Source organism: Rhamphochromis longiceps, linkage group LG8 (assembly GCF_057381845.1).
Source record: "Rhamphochromis longiceps isolate RC_006_pf linkage group LG8, R_longiceps_female_GT1.1, whole genome shotgun sequence".
Classification (NCBI taxonomy): Eukaryota; Metazoa; Chordata; class Actinopteri; order Cichliformes; family Cichlidae; genus Rhamphochromis; species Rhamphochromis longiceps.
Window position 1 is genome coordinate 25,140,647 of NC_140564.1, and position 25,143 is coordinate 25,165,789.

Here is a 25,143-nt window from a genome sequence, read left to right on the forward strand (position 1 = left end):
CCAGTGCTAGCTAAAAGAGACTTCTGCGGTAAATCTTTGTCGAGCCTATAGCACCAACAGTTCATGACACCATTACCGGCATTCAGGACTTTGTGTGGTTTTTAATCTGTTAATTACCTCATGGTTGTGTCACAGTGTTTTATATGTGGTACCAGCCACAATAGGAACAAATAAGATGCTTTTCCCTCCTGGGTCCTCCACTCTTTTTTGGGGGGTCATTCCCTTACGTACATTCCAATAATTGCAATTTCTGCAATCCTTCTCCAGGACATATTTGAGTCCTTATATTGAGATAATCATTCCTGTTCTCTCACTGACAAATTCAAAAACTGCAGCAAAAAATTACTTGGAAATGCACAGAATGAATCAACGGTACTGAACAGGCCAGTCGAAGCAACATGTACTTACATTTCCAGGGAGGTGCATGCTACCATGTAGGATTTCAGAGATGTCTGCGATGTACCTACAGTGTAAATTCAACATTTAACAAATATAAATCCACTGACAGGCTCCAGCCTCGCTACAACAGCCTTGCACTGTCCACTTCCTGCTGTGACAAAACAAATTTCCCACGTGTGGGACTAATAAAGGTTATCTTATCTTATCTTAACCCTGAACTGGATAATGGGTAATAAATATGGACTATCCTGTTCAATTAATGTACTAAGTGAGAAACTATATAGCATATATACTGTACTACTTGAAAGCATGCCACAGCTGTAGTCTAAAAGGAAACATATTCTAAGTTCAAAATTAATTTAGAGTAATCAACTGGCAATAAACTGGCAATAAAATATAAGAAACGATTTTGACACCATTCCTGGGATGGCAGTCCTCAATCCTCAATGCTATAAATTCATTGATTCATTCATTATGAATCAGCCAACAGATATATTTTTAAACCTTTCATTCAAGCTGTATCGATCGGGTTCTAGTTTAAAGAAAATGGCCACAAAATAAGCTTCATTGAATAATCAGTTAAATAAAAGATCACCAAAAATATAGTTTTCTTAACTGGTGACTCTAAGCTTCTCTGAATCAGTAAAGCTGGTAAGAACACCCAAACAGCTAGTTACATGACTCACGTTATTTTTCCTCAAGTGCTCAATCCAGTTCAAAGTTCACACTAAACAGATTCACTATAACAGTTATGAGCAAATGCAATCAGAAACTAGAAAGAACAATTCTGCTTCTGTGTCTGCAGTACTACTTTTGTTTTGCATCTAATAAGGATAAATTATATTCCTAATTATTCCACCATAAAGTGCCATCATGTTGCACAACATGAATAAAATGCAGATGCTGATAAAAACATTATCTGACTAGATTAGAGCGGCACTAATCTAACCCAGAGGGAAAAGAGTAATGCAGTCTACAAGAAAAACAACAATCTTTGCAAAGAAAAAAAAATGGATCAGGAGCAAAACTGTCCTCCCTCCCAGCCACTCGGCCCAGTTGCTGCAGAATGATAAACATTGGTTCAGCTCAAATTAAGCCGAGAACATGAAAGGACCTGAGGCTGGGAGGAACATGGGCCGTGGCAGATCACTCCTCATCTCTTCAGATGACAGAAATGAATCTCTCCACCCCTGAGAGAGAAAGAAACAGAACAAGAGAAAGAGTGAGAAAGAGAGATAGAAAGCATCTCTCTATTTCTCATAAAGCCGAATTAAGGCTGATGCTTCCCAGCAGCTGCTTTGATTGAGCTAACTAGCAGCTTTTGATAAAACATTTGCAACCAGCTCCCTGCCTTCTTATTTGCAGACAGGCCAGATTATGCTATATACATATCAAGGACTTTAATGGCTTAATCAGCCTTGTCATCTAGCCACCGGGTTTTCAGAGATACAGCATATGTGATCCCACTGCCATAAATGCTAATATAAAGACAGCCAGGATGAACAATTTGGGAAATGCTATAATATAAAAAAAATTACAATTTGCACCTTGCGTGGCAACGAGAGCTGACTTGGATATGACAAGAGGTGTATTTTAATGTTGGGAAAACAATGGAAACAAAGGCAAAGGCTCTGTTGGACAGTGCAGAGAGAGTGTAGTCTCAGCAGACGTTTTCCAAAGAGGACGTTCCAGATTTTCACTTGAAAGAGATTGAGAAGAGACAGCGCAAATCATGGCTTCATCTGGTCTGTATCTGTTTGCCAACTGCGAGTCTGGTTGAAGTGTGAACCTGGATTAAGATGAGTTACTCCAGACAGTAGCCAAATAGGTCCTGTGAGGCTTTTACCTGCGTGTGAAACCAAAAGCAGCAGATCGCTTCATGTACGCTTTCTCCTTGCTCAGAGACAATCGCCATAGCAGCCTTATCACTCCACTACATGCAATCAGTGGGACAACTCGGCCTGGTCACTGGCTCGTGAACAAATCACAAGCTGTCTCCCCCCCCCCTTTATGCCCTCACAATAGCAACCAGGGGACTGATGCACTGATCCTGTATGACAGCCATCTGGAGATCTTGTGTGAGTTTTCACGCCGGCGTGCTTGTGTTTGCGAGTGTGCGAGAAGGAACGTCGGCAGGTAAGCTCACCATGAAGCAGCTCTGCATGCATCACAGCAACACCTGTTACCGTCTCTCTATGCGTCTCCTGTGGGCTTTGCGCTCAAGCCAAGCAGACAAACTGTTGTTCCCTCAGGAATGACTAACTACCTCAGCTGTCTGATTCATGCAAATTCAGCAGCTGGATCTGGACTGCAATGGTAATCAGGAAGTTATTTCAACCAATAGAAAAAATCCTCCTGTTACTTACGACTCACCTTTAAGGTCAGGTGATTATTAAAGAACTATTGTTCAATTTTATTTTTTTTGGGGGGGGGAAGAGAGAACTTTTATAAGGAAATCTCCTTGTTGTGCTGTGTATTATAAAATTTATTTGTAATTATAGCCCATAAAAAAAACTTTAAGGAAATCTTGGAAATTTCATTGCTTCATTCATTTATTAGTTAAAAAAAAGATTCATAAGGCTGTCATGTTGGTTTGCTGAGCAGCACTAAGAAAACTGCTATCACTGCTTTGTCCAAAGGAAACAGCTTGTGATCAGCAGCAATCCTAGGTAGTGAAAAACCTCCATGTTAAAACAACAGTTCAGCAGGGGGTTATGTACTGTATTGTTTCTTGGCTGGGATAAGTGACTTCCTGGAGTCTTTGCATGTTGACTGGCAAATAGTCCTGGCCAAGAAATCTCCGCAAGTTTTACAGGTGGTGAAAGTTGATTTGGGCAAAGCAAAAGCAGCTTTCCCCCCCTTAACCCCCCATTCAGCCATGGCAGATGATGGCCCCGTTGAGCTTGGTTCTGCTGTTTAAATAAAGCATGTGGTAAAGCATGTAGCATGTGGTATGAATCTTCTCATGTAACTCTGAGTGCAAAGGGAATAAACTTGCTATTGACACCTCCCCCCCACCAAAAAAACAAAAATATAAATTAATTAAAATGATTTGCCTGTTCTCCAATTCAAGGTCATCTTCTTGGGCAGCACTGCACCATGTATAACGTTGATGCTTTCGGGGTGATCGTGGCTCAAGAGTTGGGAGTTCGCCTTGTAATTGGAAGGCTGCCGGTTCGAGCCCCGGCTTGGACAGTCTCGGTCGTTGTGTCCCTGGGCGAGACACTTCACCCGTTGCCTACTGGTGGTGGTCAGAGGGCCCGGTGGCGCCAGTGTCTGGCAGCCTCGCCTCTGTCAGTGCACCTCAGGGTGGCTGTGGCTACAATGTACAATCACCAGTGTGTGAATGTATGGGTGGATGACTGGATGTGTAAAGCGCTTTGGGGTCCTTAGGGACTAGAAAAGCGCTATATAAATACAGGCATTTACCATTTTACCCTGCTATTTTCAGATCTCCCTGTGAAAGTCCCCTATTAAACACTTTTCACTTCTCTGTCAGGGATTTCATCATGGATCTACAACTTGCGCACAACACAACAGACATCAACGTCTGGGTAAAACTAACCCACCTGTCACGTCAGGGATCATCACTGGTGATCAGCGCTGGTTCTCCTGCTACAACCATGAGACCAAACAGCAGACTTCTTTACTAGAAAAGCCGGATATCTGGTGCATAAGATTAAAAGCACAGCTGGGAGCGTGCTTATTAAGACATGCACTGTTATTTCATCCCCCAGGGTCAAACGGTCAATATGGAGTTCTACCCAAAGGACTGAGTTATTTTCTATTGGGTGCTTTGAAAAACACAGTATTGTAGCCAAAAAATACCTTTGCTCATCAGCTGCCCTATATATCAGATATGCCTCCCTGTGACTGTCTTTTCCCAAAAATAAAAATTCAAGTTTGACGCCCCAGGTTTTAACACGCTAAAGGAGGTCCAGAGTGCGAGTGGTCAGCAGCTGTAGTGGAAGTGGGCAAGCACTGCCCTAAGAGCAATTAGCCAAATTTAAGTCAGGTGTTGTGTAGTCAAAAAACGTTATGATTGCACCTCATGGCATTTAAAATGTTGTTTTAAAACTCAGGTTCTCCGTATTTCTTTCTCTCTCATTAAATTTTAGCTGTCAAGATAATACAGAACTGCATACCTGTTAGTGTAGTCAAAGCTATAAAAACAATACTATTATTATTAAACTTGTAAAACTGACTAAATAAATAATGAAGGGGTTGATTTCGTGATGACTAGTTATTCAGACAACTTTTTTTTCCAAAAAAAGCTTGATTACACTCGAGAAATGCTGAACTTAAAGATTTGCTTTTATTGGTTCAGGGTTGTAAGGTAATTTCCTAATGCCAGTATATATTTCCAAATGCTACATCACAGACAAGGTTTCTTGGTCCTGACTATATGCTGGAAGTGTGGCATATGTCCTTCATTTCATGTGCATAAAGCTGAGGTGGTTACATCATGCTGCAAAACAAATATACTGGCACTGGGGGTAATGGTGCGTCTAGCTTCATTTTCCAGCACTGCAGTCATGTCTGCCTCTCTCTGCGCTGGCTCCAGGAGGGCCTAGCAGCTTAACAAGCCTCTTGGGGACCCAGACAGCAGAGAGGAGATGATTTTACCTCAGGACACAGTCTGACAGACCCATACGCACAAACACGCATGCACACACACATACACACAACACAAAACACACGCTGGGCAGTCAAACAAGTGGATTTAAAAATGCACATTCACAAGGCTTCAGATACAGTTTATACACCCACACAAAAACTCATATTCCTTGTTGCCTAGGCTTACTTTGTAGCTATGCGTGCAGCAGGGGGTTCCTCTTGTATGTTCAGGCCTTTCAATACAACACCACAGCTCTATAATCCACCACCTAAAGCTTAATAATCACTGCAGTTCATGCTGTAAAATTGGCTGCTTTTTAACAGGCGTGACAGGATGGAAACCATTCAATCCCCTGCGGTAATCTAACTTGAGTTCAGATGTTTAGAGATTCTCCTTAACCATAAGTCACATAACAGACACTCCTACACAAACCAACCACAGCTCGCAGAGAGGCCAGAGTAAAGCAGTAATTTCATTTACATCCACTAGATGAATGTTTGCTGCTGAGGTCAACATTCATAGACTGGTTACTGTAGTATCTGACATGTGCGGCGTGCCAGCAGAAAATTATAGCAATCAATAGGCACTGATCGCCGATAGGTGCTAGGGTTTTGCTAAGAACAGCAAGAATAGGCGGTCAATGAAGACAGAAGGAAAAACATAAAAGTGAGGATTTATTTTCCAAAGGAAAACAACAAGGAGATGCACTTAGCAAGAATTCCATTCTCTGCAGGTCAAAAGAAATGCAGATTTTGAGGTTAAACCCAGGCTAAACCTGTATTCTAAAAATGCTCACTTTTGACCAAATTGAGGTCACTTTAAACCTCAATATGTAGACCATCAAACCAGGATTTTGGTTCAGCGCAGCTCCAAATATAAAGAATCATCATCACACCCAGTTGACACCCAGTCAAAGTTAATTTACAGCAAAATCTGGAGGCCTGCTTGTACGTACTGAAAGTAGCTCTTGAAACAACAAAAACTGGCGCGAAGGTAGAGAGAAGAGCAGTGCAGGAAAATGTGAGTCGGGAGTGCAAAAAAAGTTTAAGATGGGTACATACACAAAACTTTACCTTCACAGATTCGGTCCAGTCGCTGTCTCTTCACTTTGTGTTTGTCAGTCAGGGACATGGCGTCAAACGCGGCACAGCACAGGACGGCAGGGCTCTGCTCCGCACAGCAGGGTATCTCTCCTCCTGAGCCACCAATACTGACAAGGTTCAGACTCCTAGTGCACTGTCAGCACTACTCCCCGGGGCATACCGCCTCGGCACATACACCTACACAAAAGGCACAAACACAAAGAAACTTGGCTTAAAGCAACGCGGGCGCACACAGACACACACACACGCGTAGTTACTGTATATACACACATCATTGATGTAAAAGCACCAAAAAAATCTCTGACACAGGAATGCATTAAAGAGGCCTTGACTACAAAGTCCCACAGCCTCTTCTTCACAAAGAGTCTGGGAAGCTGCAGGCAATAGATATACAGGAAATCAGTGAATCACACAGCTTCACACACATGCACTCAGACACTGCTGGTGACAAAGTGCTCCATTTGCTCTAAAAAGTGACAAAACTTCAGTGCTCTAAAAGCTCCACTTTTCCCCTGTTTGAAGTGTGTTTTCTTTCCTTGACAAATACTCATGTGAAGCTCCATCTAACTTGTCACTCATCACATTTCTTATTGATCACTGTGACATTTGAGGTATCTCAACTCAGTCTACTTCTTCCCTTTTTTTGCCGTGAAAGTTTTTCAAAACAAAGCAAGCGCAGAAATGCTCAGTCTGACGACAGTCGATGTGAAGGAAGCTGATAAGACTGGAGAGGGGAAATTTATCATCTGATAAAGTGATGTGTCGAACCTGAAGATGGACTGTCATGTAATGACACGTTCAGACCAATAGAGGGTAGTTAGAATCTACCCAGAGAGAAACACATGTTCACATCCACACAATATGAAGCCAGATGATTACTGAACTTCAAATAACTTTAGCTTGGCCACGATTTGGCCTTGCACACATAATCACAGTTGCCATTTCAGATAAAGAGAAGTTTGTAACTTTGAGCTGTCTGAAAATGTAACCCGACAAAGCCTTTTTAATTCGCTATCACTCACGGACATGCAGGCAATTATTTGTACAATTGCATCTTTGTTACAAAGGAAAGCGGGGAAAAGCATTTGAGTCAAATGGAACTAAATTATTGCAGCACAACAGGGATTAAACGTTCTCTCTCTCAAAACACTCATATCCCACATTGTGCTCATCCAGGACCAGAGCCTGAGGCGCCTTTGCTCTCACAAAGTGCTGAGATCACTGAAATATCTCTTTGTGTCAGAAAGCATCACAGCAAAGTCATTACACAAAGTCTTCATCGGTCCTGTGTGGTCAAATATCGAGGGTAAAAAACACGAGAAGGGTGAGAAGGTAAAGATTTCATATGTTGTGGATCTGAGCCGACCTGTGCTATTCATCAGAACTGGCTATTCAAATGTGAAACTACATGCTACTGTGGGTGGTGCTGAAATGTGACATTATCAGGACACCTCTGCACATATGGGACCATGCAGAGCTATCACACCAGGAGGTATAAAGACTTGTATGCAGCCTTTCCTTGAGGAAAAAATCCTCCACATGTTCCTATTTAAGCGTACATTGCCACACCATTTTGTCCCCTCTAAAACCGTTTTCTGTTTATAAGCCTCCTTTAATGATTTCAGTTCTTTCCCTTTATGGACTTATGGGAAACCTAAATGCTTAAAGATCTTTAGCAGGTCATAAATGCAACAACATACAACCTGGATAAAGAAGGGTCCATTAAAAATAATCCCTGCAGAGGTGGAAAAGGCTAATCATTTTCCTGTTCAGCTGAGTAATCTTTAAGTTACTGTCATGGCAGAGAAAAGAATGATTTTGACGAGAGGAAGCCGCACACAAGGTTACTTCCAGGGTGCCTTTTTAACAATATGGTACCCCGGCTGGAGTATGTTAACTGCTGCTGGAAGGCCTCACCCTGTTACTTCATTTCAGTCTCCTCTCAGTCCCTCCTCCCTCTCCCCTTTCATCTGTCCATCTCTCTGTAGTGCCGCTGCCTCTGAGGTCTCTCGCACAGAGTTATCAATCACCGGCCCTTGTTCCAGGGCCATCCACTTGTGTGTGTGTGTGACATAAAGAGTGAGAGCGACAGAGAGGGTGGGAAGTTGAGAAGAGGAGGATTCACAGAAGCTAACAAGACCCGCACAGAGGCCAAACCTTCCCCATCTATATGCCTGTTTCTTTTCTGTTAGACAATCAACTATAAGCTGTGGTTTGAGAACTGTTTCATTTTCCAAAAAAAAGAAAGAAGAAAAACTCACATGAATCAAGAGTTCAATTTCTCAATACTATAAAAGAAAAAGTGAAACAAGCCTGACAGTGCAGCCAGCAGTGCATGAGAGGGTATTTAGGCAGGAATTTTGCACACTCAATTCAAACACAAAGGTCATATACATGAATCTTAATATTTAAGAGCTATTAAAAGTCAGATGATCGATAAAACTCCCCCGCTTGCGTGGCCACAGCTCACTGAAAGGGAAACATTTGCGCGCGAGACACCAAAACATTAAATGAACGAATCCATATCTGTGACAGCCGGCTCTGTCTCCCAAGGATGGCTTCACCCGTGAGCACAATCACAGTCTGCAAACTCTGCTCAATGTCAGGGGCACACAGAGATCCCTGTCAGAGTATGTATGGTACGCAGATGTGGGGGAAGGGCAGTCAGTTAGCGGGGGTTTCGAATACAACACAAAGACAAACAGTCTCAAATGACTGATCTCGTTGTAAAGTGATTTATGACAGAAGAAAACACCAACAAATCAATAAGAAAAGGCCGTCTCAGGACCCCTTCATTTTTTCACACCTCCTAGTATTATTACAACTGAAATAGGGAGATTGTTTGCTAAGCTTAAGCATATTTTTAAAGTTTTATGCAGCTGCTGGGTGCTGAACTTTTGAAGTTTTAACCTATAATCCATTATTATTTTCTCGACTTAAATTAAATTTTTTATTCAATGTTATTCTTTTATCTGGCTCATGTTATATTAATTTATTAATGTATCGGTTTAACAAAGTTAAAGGTTACGTGTTTTTATCACACATATGTGAATAAAAAAGTAACACATATGCTGCCATAGATATGTTTAGTGGTTTTAATACCATTTAACTTCCTGAGTTGGCACTGACATAGGGGGCGTGTCTAAGCTTAATCTATGTGCAGCGGCGCAGCGATCAAGCACAACGTTAATGACACAGACATGTGAAGTCAATAACTCTGATCATCTTCCTAGAAGGACTCTTTGGTCCTCGTGTGGCTATTAACCTTCACATTTATATGGAGGCATATGTGAGGTTACAACAGAGAGCAGGTGAACAGTTTATAGACACCGCATGTTGCTGATGACAAGTCATTGAATTGAGCAATAATGCAGGTGGTATAATGGAGATTCGGATCTGTGCAATTCTGGTTTTAGTTATCAGAAAGATGTATATCAGATCAGGAAGTCAATAGCCATGTGACTCTCTAAGCCAATCGTCTGCCAAACATATGACCTCTATTTCCTTTAATGTACTGAGGAAGACCACAAGGCTGAGACATAAAGTAAGTGACATCATTTGGTTTTGTGGCTTTGTTTGACCTTTTTTTAAGGCAGAAGAAACTGTTAGGTGATCTTGTGATTGGCATTTTGCGCTCTACTTTGATCTTTTATTCACCGAACAATTAATTAACACATCAAAAACCCAACGTATACAGTCATCAATAATGAAAGCATTAATTCTATTCTGTCCTGGTTATTCTCCACCCAACATTGTGATTTTAACCATAGGAGGATGTGAAAAAAATAATAATAATCCAAATAAAATTCATTTGTTGCAGCATCATCTTGTAATGCGATGAAATTTAATGATGATGAAATAAGAAAATAATTTTGCTTTGGTAAATAGATATGAGCAACGTCCCTGACCGACTTTCATTAGATAGCAATAATTACATGCTTTATCAGACAGGGTGGGGGTGTACAGACTGAGCAAAGGCAATCTCACACTGTCAAATGAGTCACTCGAGTTACAGCATCACTTCATGTGTTGACACAGATCAGTGTGATTAGAAAAGCTTTAAAAACAGAGCACACAGGATGTTTTATTTTAAGAAAGACAGAAATATATTTAGACAGGCAGGAGTAGTTAAAAAGCTAAACTGAAAGCTAAACTGAAGGTTGGACGGTATGAGAGTGTCTGAGGATGAGTTTGGGAGATTGAATAATTAAAAAGGTCAGGCTACCTGCCTGCTGCGTGTCGCTTCACACACGCCGGCATGCACACTCGCGGTTCTAAGAGAGACGCAACGCACAGTAGGACAAAGACTGAAGAGAGACATCATTTGGGGGAATGATCATTTTCCCTAGAACACAGTGCAGTTTGTGAACTAATTGGGTGAATCCATAATTAATTTGCTGACATTAAGCCTTGGGGTCTGCTCCAGTAAGGCTTTACTTTCTAAGGATTTGAGCAAGTGCTAGTGAAGCCCTGGGCTTGCTGCTGAAGGGGGAGTCTCTTTTTTCTTCACCAGACAGGTTCTGACATTTATATATCTAACGGTGATACATTTCCACAAACGTCAGTTAATGCCCGACAGCATGGGGATTCATTTATTGGGGATTTTCTCAATGAAACATTTAAGTGATAGATAAATCCAGAAAATCCACACTCAGCATGTTTCCAATCCACATCAAAAGCAAACAGGCCTAGGTTTTATTTCTCAGGGTCAAAACATGAGAGTTTTCAGCCACTGACAATTGCATACACTGACTCTTAATGCTTAGACTAAAATATGATAGCTGCTGAGACTTCTGCTTGATTATTCTAAAACAACAAGTTGCACTTTTTGTCTAATTTGTCGGTCAATATAACTCACTGGATGCTTCAGATTAGGGCTGTTATAATGATATATCGTTTGTTTCGCGGTGTCTCAAAATAAACTGTTTACGGCAATATTTTTTCTCAGTTTTGATGGTCACTGTAGTGGCTATATTAATTTCTTAAAGTTCTCTATTTCTCTTATATTTATTATAACCACACTATGGATGGACAAGCACCTGTTTTTATGTTTTGTCGTTAGCAACAACGACGGTAACACCATCGCGTCCGCTTGTTTATGTACCACATAAACCTTTCACAATAAAGCTCAAGATCCTGTTGAGACTTTTCAAATTAAACTGAATCACGTGAAAGAGCAGATTATTTATGGATAAGAAGTAAAAAAAAGAGCCGCCAGGTGCTAAAAAATAAACCTTAGACTCAAACGTTAGAACAGGCTTTTCCCCGCAGCACGCCGTGTAATAAATACTCACAAAGAAAACAGCGGCTGTTACAACTTATGTCTAAAAATGTATAGTTTCATGCATCGGTTAAAACACTCTACTCCAGCTACATGACGCGCAGCTGGAAACACTTCCCACAAGACGAGCTGCCCGAGATTCACATAATTTACAGAAAATGTTACATTTTTATATCGTTATCGGGATGATAGAATTCTTATATCGGGATATGAGATTTTGGTCATATCGCACAGCCCTACTTCAGATATAACAGTTGTACCTGTTTAACTGTTTGTTAATGCAGATTATCTAATCAGCCAATCAATGGCAGCAGCTTGATGGCTTTACGCATGTAGACATGACAAAGATGACATGCTTTAGTTCAAACTGAGCATCAGATTGGGAAGAATACCCAGACTGCTTCAAGCTAACATGAAGGAAACAGCTACTCAAATAATCATTCGCTACAACCAGACTATGCAGACGAGCGTGTAATGTTGTGGGGGATCATTTCTTGGGAAACCACAGCCTCCTTACTATCAATCAATCAACATATAACTGCAACAGCCTTCCTAAGTATCGCTGCTGAACATGACCACACAGTACCCATCCTCTGATGGCTGCTTCCAACAAGATAACACACCATGTCACAAAACTCCAATCATTTCAAAATGGCTAACTGAATATGACAATGAGGTCACTGTTTTCAAATGGCCTCCCCAGTCACCAGATCTCAATAGAGCATGTGATGCTATCATGTCAATATGGACCAAAAACTCCAGCAACTTGCTGAATCTCTGCAATGAAGGATTAAGACAGCTCTGAAGGGAAAAGGAGCTCCAGGCCAGAACTAGCAATGTGTGGTATTGCATATGTCAGAATTATAACAAAAAGTTGCTCTAGTAACAAACCAATCAGCGATTAGTTTTCGGTGCTTATCTATTAGACCTGAAACCATTATTAAATAAAAATGAATGACAAACAGGAACAGAATATTAATCCAAATCTTCTGATAATGAAAACAAATGGAGATCGCAGCTCATAGTATTTGTAATTGCTTTAAAAGGATTCCCTTCATATGGCACTCGTTTTCTCACACGAGCTACTGCACTTACTTGATTGAAACAAGAAATGAGCCTGGCACATACATCCCACAATTGTTTATCATGTCTAATCCGATAAAGATCCAGATTACAAACTTGTGAACATTTTCTATTAGGAAAAACAAATGTGGAGACTGCTGAGGCTTGGCACAGGTACACGCTCGTAGCTCTTTCTAGTTTGAGCTGATTTCAATATTTGTTTAGTAATTATGACGAAAAATCTTCAACAGCTGCTGCGGTTTTCTTAAAATATAAAATAATAAGACGCGTGGTGCAGATCTTCAATGATTAAAATGAGGTACTACAGGATTAGATGGGAATAGTCTCTTGATTTAGAGTTGTTTGAATTGCATTATGTAACTACGAACCCATCCACTGTTTGGCAATCTTTTATAGTCAATCGATACACATTTTCAGTATCTGGCAAAAACACAGAAACCACAGTGAAACAACAAGGATTTTATCAATCTTCAAATGGAATGAATCCGGACAATGGGGTATTGATTTACTTTTGATGATGAATGAGTTTCTGAGTAAAAAAAAAACAGCAGTGAGAGGCAGTGTATTTTATCTGTATTGAAAGGATGGTTAGAAAGTTAGATTATCTAACTGGTTATTTTTAGTAAGTTGCCAAATTATGTCTCATACAGAAAAGCTTTATGTGATCTTTCAAAAGACATGTCAAATACAATTTAAAGTCTGTATTTATCTTAGTTTCTTTCCCAGCTGACGCTACAATTTCAATGCAATGTCTCAATTTGAGCTCTGCGAGGATCTTTGCCAAAACAGTAAAAGCACAAAATAGCAGCTTTAAGATAGAGTTGGACAACTTATGCAGTTACTTCTCCTGACTTAATTTCCCTGTGGAGTTTGACAGGAAAATTGTGAGACGAGACAACCGGTTCAGGTTATCTGACAGTGTGCAGCAGGAAAACGCACAGCAATATCCATCCCTCTTACTGCTGATTCCTATCAAAAGCTGAAGCTCAGCAAGCCTCTTCAGAGACTCCGAAATGAAAACCTCCTCAAAGCGAGCTAAAGTTCACACTTCCAGCCAAAGAGGCACACTTCACTTGGAAAAATACCTCTATCCTCTCAATTTCCTTTAGAAATAACAAACACTAGTCTCAATGACAAGGTTGTTTACTATTGAAATCTCAAACCATTATTACCCCCTTGTTATTTTCTTCAAAAAAGGCCTGTGTTTTCCTTCCACTAGAGCCCCCTTTGAACAATGGAGACCATTTTTCCCTTTCAAATGCTGGAGTTCCTCTAGAGGTAAATCTGTCAGCAGTGGGCCAAAACAAAGAAAGAGAAAACAGGAAGGTGTGGACACCCTCCAGCACCAACCCGGCTCAACTATTAATATCAACTTTCATGCCTAAGATCCTCAGCACCTCAGGCTGTGGAGAGTGTGATTTCCATGAACCAAACAAGGCCTGTGACAGCGTAGGCAGGTGACAGCTTGACACACTTATATTTAGCTTGGTAAGCATGCTAAAGTGAATGCCTTCAGACTCCAGAATTGTTGAACTACTGCTATCAGTAATGAAAATTTAGTCTCAAAATGTATTCCACTGTAGCCCACCTTGTGCTATTTACGTCCAATCAATAAAATCTTGTTTCTCAGTGTTCCAAAGGCTGGGGTTATCAGCACACAGCACAGCCAGAGCCAAAGCTGAAAACACTTCCCAGTACAGGAAAACGCCTGCAGCGTGCCAACCTGGTGAGCAGAGGGAAGGTGTGGCCTGCCTTGTGAGGGTGAGGTAAGAACTGCACTCACCACCAGCCTGGTGTCAGTGAGAGGCCAGGCTCCGGCTCAGACAGCCTGCCAGAGTCCAGCTCAGCCTGGCTCCCTCTGGGTCCTTCCAGGAAGAGCCAGCATGATTCAGAGCTTCCTGATCCAGGAGAACGAGGTTCTTCCACTCCCCCAAGAACGTGCCCATGAACACGCCACACACCCACACACACACACACACACACACACACACACCCTTCTCCCTGTGGACGATGAAACGGCCAACTCCGTGCTGTTCTTGGGCTTACATTGGGTGGAAGCCAAGTCAAACAACATGTTGATAAAGTCCAGAGCAGAGTGGTGAGAGGAACACAGAGAAAGAGAGTGAAGGGTGTGCTGCAGCAGACATGAGATTCACACTGCCATGAACATTTACGGATGATTCCAGATTGTCGAACGTTTTGTAGTTTTGACAATCAATTTGTTTGGTAATGTGTTCAAAGAAAAAGGAAAACCTAATTGCTGAAACGTGGTAACGTGATATGTGTGGCCAGGAAATTCATGTTTTAAATCAACTCAGTCATTCACGCTAACTGTAACATTACTACAAACCCTGTGCACTGCAAAGATCCACCACTGTATAAATACTGACTTCCTAGTTCACCTGCCATCTGATGTATTTGGCGCACACAGTTTTCACCCACTGATTAAGTGGGTTTGCTTGCCATTTATTATATCATCTGACTGATGTTATACGTTATATAACTAACATCAGTGATGCTCATAATTACAAAAAAACTCATGCATTGTAATTAACGGATATTTTCCTTTAAATGCAGCATCAGCAGTGTGGTTTGTCTGCTCCCACAGCAGTTTTACTGGCTACATTTTGGAGAACCACAGCCAATAATTGACTAACAGGAGAGCTTTTCATCCGAGCCCCCTTGGAAGGGCTTGCAACACAAGGTTGGCCTACCTCTCTCTTTACCACCACATCCTATCATTTCAAGCTCTACTAATATGCCATGCTTCAAGGGACCAAGACTGACAGACACACATACAGACACACACGGCTCAGTCAATTAGTACTGGCCCAACCTTGCAGCTGAGAGATAAATGGTGTAGAGTCTCAGCAGGCTTTTGCGTGAAGCTGTGCTCCTTGTCCGCCGTATGTAGAACAGCTCTCTGGAGGCAGGCTAGCCGCAACGCCATGAAGCGATGCGGCAAGCGCAAGGCTGAGGAGGGCCTCAAAGTGCTCAGGCTTGTATTAATATATGACCACAAGGATTCTGAACTCCCTAATCAGAGCTAGTCTGAAAAGCTAGAGAAATGAGAGGTGGTGAGGTTTTCTGTTGGGGTGTAAAGCTCTGTACAGAATTTCAGGTCATTCCACTTACACCTCATTAACCATTTTTATGTGCAGTATGCTTATAACCCGTCTACTGCAAGAGATCTAATGTAAGTGACCAAGATGTTTTTTGGGGGGTGGAGTGGGGATGAAGACGGCAACTCAGACTGCATTTACACTGAGCCAGCTAAATCTGAAAATGCTGTTTAGCGTGTGTAATAGTGGGTTTTTTGTCCACATAACGCATGCAAACAAGGTAACATCTACATTTGTTCTTTTTTTTAGTAAATACACAAATCCCAGCCATCATCTAGTAAAGAAATTCTGCTCTCCTCATCTCATTGTTCTCATTTACATATATTCCCATCTTCTGTAGCGAGAGCTCATCGAGAATAAAATTGTAAGTTTATTAAGGGTTCGTAAAAGCTGTCCCTGCTCTGCTGCATTGCATCAATCAAACATCAGATTTACGATTTTCTTCAGTGAGGACAGGAAAATCCGCTTTTCCTGTCTTGAAGAAATGTGAAGTCTGTGGGGTCCAGCTTCATCTAACTGAAAGCTCCACCACAGTTTCGGTGTAATCTTGAAACTATCAGGTGGGGATCATCTGTTCTTCAGTAGCCACACTTTACCATTGAAAATTTCCAACAGGCTTTATGTCATCAGATCATTTTAACATAGCTGATCTCACACCACAGCTACTGCTTACAGATGCCCGTTTTGAGCTGTGGTCATAGCAAGTTTTAGTCAGCTCATTAAAAAACCATAGCACTTTTGAGTGGTTGATCCCCCATTTAAAATTATTTCTTGGGCATTTCAAAACTGCTGACATCATTTGATCAATTTTATCATTCTTTTTTTTCTATACACAAACACCTTTCTCACCCCGGCTCAACCACATACACAAATCTTCATAGCAGCACAGAAGGACTCTCAAATAAGAAATAAAGATTGCCATTTCTGCACAAAATTTGTCAATACATGCCCCTAATGTGTATTTCATTTTTTGTGTTTAAGAAAAAAAACAGTGTCCTTAATCCAGTGAGCTACAGAAGTAGGATTAGAAGACTTTCATTCTAGAAGAAGGCAACATCTGGCCAGTGAAGCCAAAAAACTCTTCCTGTGTAAAAGGCGGACTAAGGGTCCCAAACATGGTAATCAACCAATCAGAGGAATGGAGTGTCAAGGATTAAAGATGCATTAAAATAACCAGTTCAAATGTTATGCAGTTGTGGACAGGAAAAAGACAAACTTCTATATCTGCGTAAATATCAAAGTCTTGATGGAGAATAATGAACCTTATGTAAACTGTAAACTGAATGAGTGGAAGGCAAGCAAAAGATAAGACTTTGTTAGTATTATGAATAACCCCCTGCCACCATTCCTCGTTAACGATGGCTGCCATTTTTCAGACATTCCTTTAAAGTACAGTTCTGACCACCACATTTGTGCATCTCCAACACATACTGGATCTCCTCCATTATGTCAAATGCTGACATTGAATTTCGTTTAAGGAAGAAGGTCCAAGAAGCCAAATTTGGCAAGTTGTGACTTAATGTTGTGTTGTTAACAGGTGTGCAATTTTCCCTTAGAGGCTGCCGATGTTACAGCAGAAGTCTGTGTTGACAGACACATTCATGATGCACGACCCTGATCTCCTGTTCGTGCCTCTTTAGGGCTGGGACACTGAACAGTGCTGTCTGGTTGGCTGGCATGAAAGTTAATGTTGTCTCTCTGTGCAAGGTCAGAGATAAATCCACAGATTCACATATGCAAGTGGTAAGAACAGAGAGATTTAAAAATAACAGCTATGCTGGAAGTGGTCCAGAAGTGCACAAAGAGACAACCTTGAAAGGGAGCTCTGCAGTCAGATGGAGTCACAGGAATGTTTAAATATTACCAATCACAATAGCTCAAACATGTGACAATAGGAACACCATGTGTGTTGACTTTCAAAAACACAGGTGACCACAGACTACAGGACTTCCTAAATTCTCATGTGAAATTCAAGCTTCTGAGCTTTCCATGGACCCACTGGAGACGTTCGTGTTGGGAATAACAGCAGGAGATTGTCTCAAGCAGCCAAGCTGGAGCCAGATGGAAAAAAAAGTTTTTCAATGTATCCAATCTGCAGAATGTTTGGTAAAATATCCATGTCTGAATGAGAAGAAAGATTGGTGCATGCAGAAGGGCACGATAAATGGAAAAAATGGGTTGTTAGCTGTAATTATTTTAGTGCGGACATGGTCTCAGTGGGAGGTGAGCCTGAGCAGAAAGTCCAGTATCCACTGATGTAGTAAAACAGGTGGATAAGCTGCATTATCTGTAACAAGATTACAATCCTTTTAAGACCCGACCCATCTCAGTAACAGGCGTTTCCCCCCAACTAGTGCATGCTGACATGTTATATATGGCTCTCACTCCCCACTAACTTTTCACAAGATGCCAATCCTATCAATGCACACACACACACACACACACACACACACACACACACACACACACACACACACACACACACACACACACACTTTTAAATCAACCTCCAATCCCAGCAGGGCGGAGCACATGCAGGTGTTGTGTTTGTGTGGGAGCATGAGTCCAACCACTGACAGCAGGATAGGGAAACACACACAAATGCACAAACACAATCTCACGCAGCAAGGTGAAAAATTACAGCGGGGAGGTACGCATGGCCTGGCGGATTAACTGCAGAATAAAAGTGCTGATGGGCAACAAAAGAGAAAAAACAGCTATTCATCACCCTGGCACAGGATCAAACTCACACACTTCTCAAATGCCCGCCTTGAGTTATTGTACAGCGTGGCTCTGGTGGCAGCTCCACAGATAAAGCTGCCCTACCTGAATTGATTAGAGTGCAGAAGCATCCACTCTTTCCAAAGATGGAGCATGTCTCTGCATCTCCTCAATACTAAAGTGCGAGAAATCAGTTAAAATGCATTTAATAGATAGTGTGGGATTTGTTTTTTTTTACTTTGTGTGACTGCTTTTAGGAATCATCAAACATGTGGCTGCATTGTAGGAGCTCTCACGAACAAATGCAATCTCTACGGTGTTGTCGCGTTTCTGCTGTTCCTGCATTTCTCTGAAGCTGACATGTGAGAAACTTAAATCATATATTCCATAACCAAACACCAAACCTTAACCTCAATCCATATAACCACCTCTAAAATAAAGAGAAATAACAAAGACAGATAACAAGCAAGTGCTTGATGGAAAAGCAGGCCAGCCACTCAGCTGAAACAGCTAGAGAGAGAGCTTAATCAAAGTGGTAAATGCTTCAAGTCAACCTTGTAGAAAAGAACTAGTACGTCCAGTCTTTGTGAAGGAGATCCAAAGCACTTGCACAAGCTTCAATTTATTCAACCCAATAAATAAATATAAGTTTAAATCTAGGGGTAAATGCTAAAGAATAAGCAGCCACAAGACTAAAGTTGGGGCAATGAACACTACTACAATGCCAGGGCAGGGGCTCTACATGCTGCTATTACACAATATATTTAAACACATGTATAAAAAATATGAATGTATTTATATAACCAGAGGAATCCTTTCAAGGAACTTTTCAGTCTACTAGTTTCTATAATATATTAAAATGTTGTACACCACTCTCTAAACCACTCACAATTATTTCGCTGCGGACAACTACAAGTGACAAATAAAGGCTTATTCATAGATGCTTCAGCTACTTGACTAATTTTCTAGGCACTAACATAAACTGAAGAGAAGTTTGGCAAACTTTACACTGCAAGCTGCCATCTGTTACAGTTAAGAGTCGCCTTTGAAAGACCAATCAAAGCATAATTTATCAACCATCAACACATCAAAGGCGGCCAGTAAACCATTATTATCAATATAATGTCATAAGCTTTATCTACAAATTTAGTATTAGTGTTCCGCATTTTAAACGCATCAAGTGTAGGATGAAAAGGGTACATAAAGATGTGCATATCTCTGTATTAGTGCAGGAAAAAGTCAATGAGATCTCCTGAGAGTACACAGTCCCTAACACAACGGACGAGGACACGAATCATGGCATTGTATTTACACTAAAGTCACACTGACCACCTCATCATTTAGGTCAGTTGTGCTGTCTGAGCAGCAGTGACACAGACCTCATGAAAACATACACAAAAACAATTTTTACACTGTTTAAAATCTAAATCGCCATCCCACAGATGTTTGGGTTTTTTGTTGGTATTTTTTTTTATAAGGAAACCATTGCTGTCAGAGATTTTTTTTTCTTAATCAGGCATGAGAGTTGACAGTGGCCTCCATTTCAACTCACTGGGTCACGGGGGTCGTCACGCCTTTTAAAGTGCAGAAAAGCCCTTGTCACTGCGCTAGGTTTCTCTCCTGTCTGCCACAAAATGTCTCCTGACGCAAAGCCCTCGCACTCGTATCAGTGCACTCCCACAGCACTGCCAACAAATGTGACCTCCTTTTTCCCTCCCACTGCTAAAGTAAAACAGAAAAAAAAAACTTAACTCACCCCTACCTTGCCAACTGAAATAAAATAAATGAAAACAATGTGCTCTGCAACTCTGCCAGACCACGTAAAGAAGTAGGTTTTTTTTCTCTTTCTGCTAACTCCAGCTCGAGAGTTTCCATGTAAAAGTGAAGGTGACGGCTTCGACTTTATATTGAGTTGTGTTCAAGGCCTGGGGGGAAATGCTTTTCAGTGTTTATCTTTGGCTGGCTGGTCTTAGCCAAGGCCTCTGAAACACTGCAGAAACCCAACGCTGCCACTGCTCAAACCTGAAGGAAAACAAAGCAGAGCTTGCAAAGTGATGGCATGCCTTTGAACACAGAGTTACAAATGTGCAAAACATTTGTTTTGGGTTTTTGTACCAGATTGAGATTAATTAGACCTTTCTGCTTGAGCTGCACTTGTAATTTCAGATGACTTAATTGAAATGTCAGAGCAAAATGCCTGTTAGTGTAGTTTGTTAACTACAGTTGTTTTTCTTCATACACGCTCATAATCAAATGATTTTAGCAGGGTTCAGCTATTCACTTAATTGTTCCAGTCATTTATCAAGCACACATACCAAACATTCATTGGTTCCAGCTTCCCAAATGTGAACATTTGCTGCTTTTCGTCATTTTCTTTTCACTTCCTACCAACACAGAGAACATCTTCTCTGACAAAACATGCAAGTTAAACACATTACATTATTCTGCAACCTTGTGCTCAACGTATTTCACATGTTAACTGCAGCTCTACATTTCAGGTACTTCTGTATACACTATGTGGTATAATATGCAAACAATGCCTTCTGAGGTGTGACCTTATCCATCTGCTCACAAAAGCATACAACAATCCTAGAGCACTAACACATGCCACCCCCACACACCACACACAGAGGTCTGCCCAGAATAAATAAGTGCACACAGAGCAGGGCCCCATTGCCCTGCAGAAGCCACTTCACCGGTTGCTTTAGTAGCCAGCATTTCCCCCCGAATTATAAAAGCACAAGGCTTAAGTCAGCAGGGAGGTTGGGGAGGGGTTGGCCCCTTGTGGGGATGACCTTAGTGAACTTGGTGATGGGGGGTGATGGCAGGATGTGACCGCAGGGCGAGGACCAGGAGACTTTAGAATGGAGGTAGGGAGAAAGATGGAGCGTTTGAGCGTACTGGGCTGTTGTGCTGGCATCGACCAAGCTTAGTGGGTTTTTTTCCTTGCTGAAAAGGGACACAAACTGTTGAAACTGCAAGAATTACTTGCTGAAGACGGACACTCTTTCACCTAAATTAACTTCCAAAGAGCTGAGGAGAGGAGCTGGGGGTGGGGACAGTTTGTAGAGTAGGTGACAGGCAGAACAGAAGTGTGTGTGTGTGTGTGTGTGTGTGTGTGTGTGTGTGTGTGTGTGTGTGTGTGTGTGTGTGTGTGTGTGTGTGAGTGAGGAAAGAGGCTCGCAATCTCTACAGAGAAAATGAACAAATCCACCCCACACTGCATCTGCATCACAGTGAATGCATGAAACGCATGAATTATTGCACAGAGCGGGTTGAATTAACTCAATATATCAAGCCAGGCCAAATAGTTCAGGGGTGAGGGGCTGTGTGCCTAAGCTGATGAGGGGGGGAGGGGAGTGCGTGTCATAGGGAGAAAGAGGAAAAAATAAAGTAACTCAACATTTCTATCTCCACCCATTAAAGTCAACCACTTCTCCCTCTCCAGTGCCATAAAGCTGTCAAATGGATCTCTGATTTATTCTGCCCTTGCCCAGGCTCCTGTCCTAACTATCGCAAGCCTCCAATTAATTTTTTTTTGTTGCTCTTCATCCCTTCCTTGTAAATGTAATGAGATTGCAGCACTGGAAACTGCTGACTCCTGTTAATGCACAATTCCTTAATAATACCGAAAGCTGGCCGCAAAAGCAGAGAGAAGATTCATGCTCACCCAGTAATAGCATTTTAAAGGTGCAGTTTTGTCAGGGATGTAATTAGCATTATTCACTGCAACATTTATTTAGTTTTTTACATCTGAACACTGCAGACTGACCAAAAATTCAAACTGGCTTAAGTAAACACGGAGTGTAATGTATGAAAGACTCCTTTGTGACAAATACAATTCTAGATGCCATCAGCGCTGCATCCATTTGCCCACCTACTCTTCACCCACTCAGCTGCTCCTCTTAACAGAGACGGATTTGATTTAGCTGTGAGCAGATGTCAAGAGAAGTCCAGGAAAAAAAAAGAAAAAAATGTCACTATTTATAAGAGGTAAGATAATGAGGGGATCAGATAAGATAAAAAAAGATTGCAGTAATTGCATTTGGCCAGAGATACTGTACAGCATCCTAACCTGCAAACAAGGTCAACAGCGCAGGGCTAATTGAGTCAAGATTTTAATTGCCCTAATCATAACTTTCAGGAATATCCAAAAAGAGACAACCGCCTACTGGCTGTGTCGATTGGTGCGATCCGAGTTGACCGTTATGGGTGGGCTGCAGGTGCACAGCAAGAGGTATTAAATAGAACTGGTCAAAGCTGAGCGCAGCTGGCAGGTGTTGGTGTGGAGGGAGTTTATTACCCTATAAACTATCTGAGACAATTCACTCACACTGTCTTCTGTGGGCAGCAAAAGCCCCGATTCAATTACTGCTGAACCTCAACACGGAGAGCCCTAAGAGACCGGTGAGGCTCGACTCATTTTTCTTCGTGTCACCTTCCTAAGCAGAAAGTACAATGCTGAATGCTCCAACTCGGCTGAAGAGAAATGAAAGAAAACTCCGCCAGTTGTAACCCAAGACACGAGCATACCTCTCGGAAATCAGAAGATTTGTGTGTTCACATGGGTGACTAATAACCCTTTTGTCTGCATAGAAAGTAGACTCGAGCAAGCTGCTGTGATTGACTGACATGTTTAGGACAATTACAAGCTTAAGGAAGTGAGCGTTTCCTGCTTGTTTTGTTTGTCCTTTGTTTGTGTACATGGAGAAGATTCATTAGGCCTCTGCATGGAGGATTTGAGGTCTGCGGAGCGAGAGGGACCCAGCCCAATTGAAGCATGTCAAATTAGGAAGAGAGGGAAAAAAAAAATCAAACCACTGCTACTGGGACTCATTAGAACCTCAACAAACAGTATTTTGTTGTGTATGTGTGTCTGCTTCTGTGTGCATGTACTAATAAAACAGAGGGGTAGCGTTGGCTTGTGTGGGGCTTTTTTTAGTTGTTTTCATCATAGTTTGTTTTACGAGGCACCGAAGCTGAGAGACTCTCCAAACAACTTTAATGAAAGTGAGGATCCAGCGGTCTCGTGGGAACAAAAGCGCTAAGAAAGAACTCCAACAGAATAACCGACGCACTGCGAAATTAAAAGCATCAGGTGACTTCAGGAAAATACCCAAGTTTCCTGGCTTTGAAAAAACAACAAGGACAGACAGAGTCACTGATACAAAGCAGTAGCCTTTCAGTGAAATGCTAGGCTGGCTCAATAATAAACATCTCTAGATGAGGTAATCAACGTCAATCCTTGTTTAAACATGGTGGCTGTTCTGTTTTCAACACCTGTGTTTCACTCAGCGTGGCTCCTGGCTATTTTGCACGTTTATAATTAGATAAATGTGAAGTGTGTTAAACATTTCTGCATAATAATGTGAAATTATCACAAAACATTCTTTGTGTAGCACACACGCTGATATACACATGTACCTTATTCAGGCATTTCCTTAGCAAAAAAGGAAATATACTCCTTGTAATCATAGAAAAACTGCAGCTGATGCATCTTTAGTACCCATAATGAAACAGAATAGGCAGCTAAGACGTACTTACGAGAGGTACTTAAATTATATCCATCACATTTGGATGATTCTAAGAGTTACTGAGTGCTAAGCTATATAAAGTGGTAGAGTTATATGGAAATGTAAAAAAATGTAGGCCTCCACCCACTCCTCCCACGATTTTGTTGTTACATAAGGAAGCAAACATAGGGAGGAACGAGTGAAAAAGACAGCAACTACAAACTTTTGGAATTCTAAATGTTTTTGAAGATAAGCTAAAGAGCTGCTACAAGACTAGCAGTTAGCATAAAGTGCAGCTTCAGCATATACACTGTTTATAAAAATGGCCAGTACTACCGTGATGTCATCCTATTATTTATGGACCGATGTCAGCCTTGACTACCTTTTTTCCCTGTTTTTATCGAAAGTCACCATGTTTGAAAGAGCGATAGGAGTGATATGTTTTCAGGTAATGCTAGCTAGCTTGATTAGCAGTTAGCAAGGCACATCCTATAACTATATGGATGCAATTAACAGACACAGATATCTAAGTAGTTGCATTAAATGCTCAAAGAAAGCATTTGATATAAGTTAGCTGATGTTTCTTTGGCTTTAGTTGGGCATTTTAACATAGGAGACTACATTTCTCAAATTTCGGAAAAAACGATATATTGCATGGTGGTGCAGTGGTTATCAATACCGCCTCACAGCAAGAGGGTACAAGATTTAAATCTGCCAGCCGGCTGGGTCCTTTCTCTGTGGAGTTTGGATGTTTTCCCTCTGGAGGAATTCCTGGGTTCTCTCCAGTTACTCCTGCTTCCTCACACAGTCCAAAGACATACATGTTAGATTCCAAGATGGCCCTAGGTGTGAATGTGAGTTTGAGTCAGTGCCTGTTTCTGTGTGTTACCCCTGCGTTAGACTGGTGTTCTGTCTGTGGTCTACCCCACTTCTTGCCCTGTAATAGGTGTGACAGGCTCTTACCCCCTAAAACCCTGAATTAGATAAGCTGAGGAAAACGGATGGAGGTATAGCTATACAGCTTACGTTCCAGCACAGTCAGTCCACAGCCACAGAGACAAGTACAAGTCATCACTTGCTCTCTCCACCACTGCAGTTGGGAATTCCAGATGGCTTTAATGCTACAACACATTCTGCATTAACAAAAGCTTTTTTTTTAATTGCCGCAGCACAACACAAAGTTACCCTTCTTCTGTACACTCAATGGCATAAAACAAACACACTATTGTGCCATTGTTTATAGCAATATTCTTGCTGATAATGAATGTAATCTGCACCCTGCTGTCTGAAGTGATTTAAAGAA

The 25,143-nt window shown here is 41.5% G+C and overlaps 1 protein-coding gene across 3 annotated transcripts in view; it reads right to left on the reverse strand.

Moving 5' to 3' along the window:
* The window catches only part of LOC146663777 (C-terminal-binding protein 2), a 95,767-nt gene that overhangs the window by 48,940 nt on the left and 21,684 nt on the right, over positions 1-25,143 (reverse strand). For 2 of the 3 annotated variants that reach the window (XM_085416688.1, XM_085416689.1), the window contains exon 2: positions 6,079-6,297. In XM_085416688.1, coding sequence (XP_085272814.1) covers positions 6,079-6,148 — 70 coding nt within the window. In that variant the 5' untranslated portion in view covers positions 6,149-6,297. The remainder of the gene's footprint in view (positions 1-6,078; positions 6,298-25,143) is intronic. The other variant, XM_085416690.1, reaches the window with a different exon arrangement.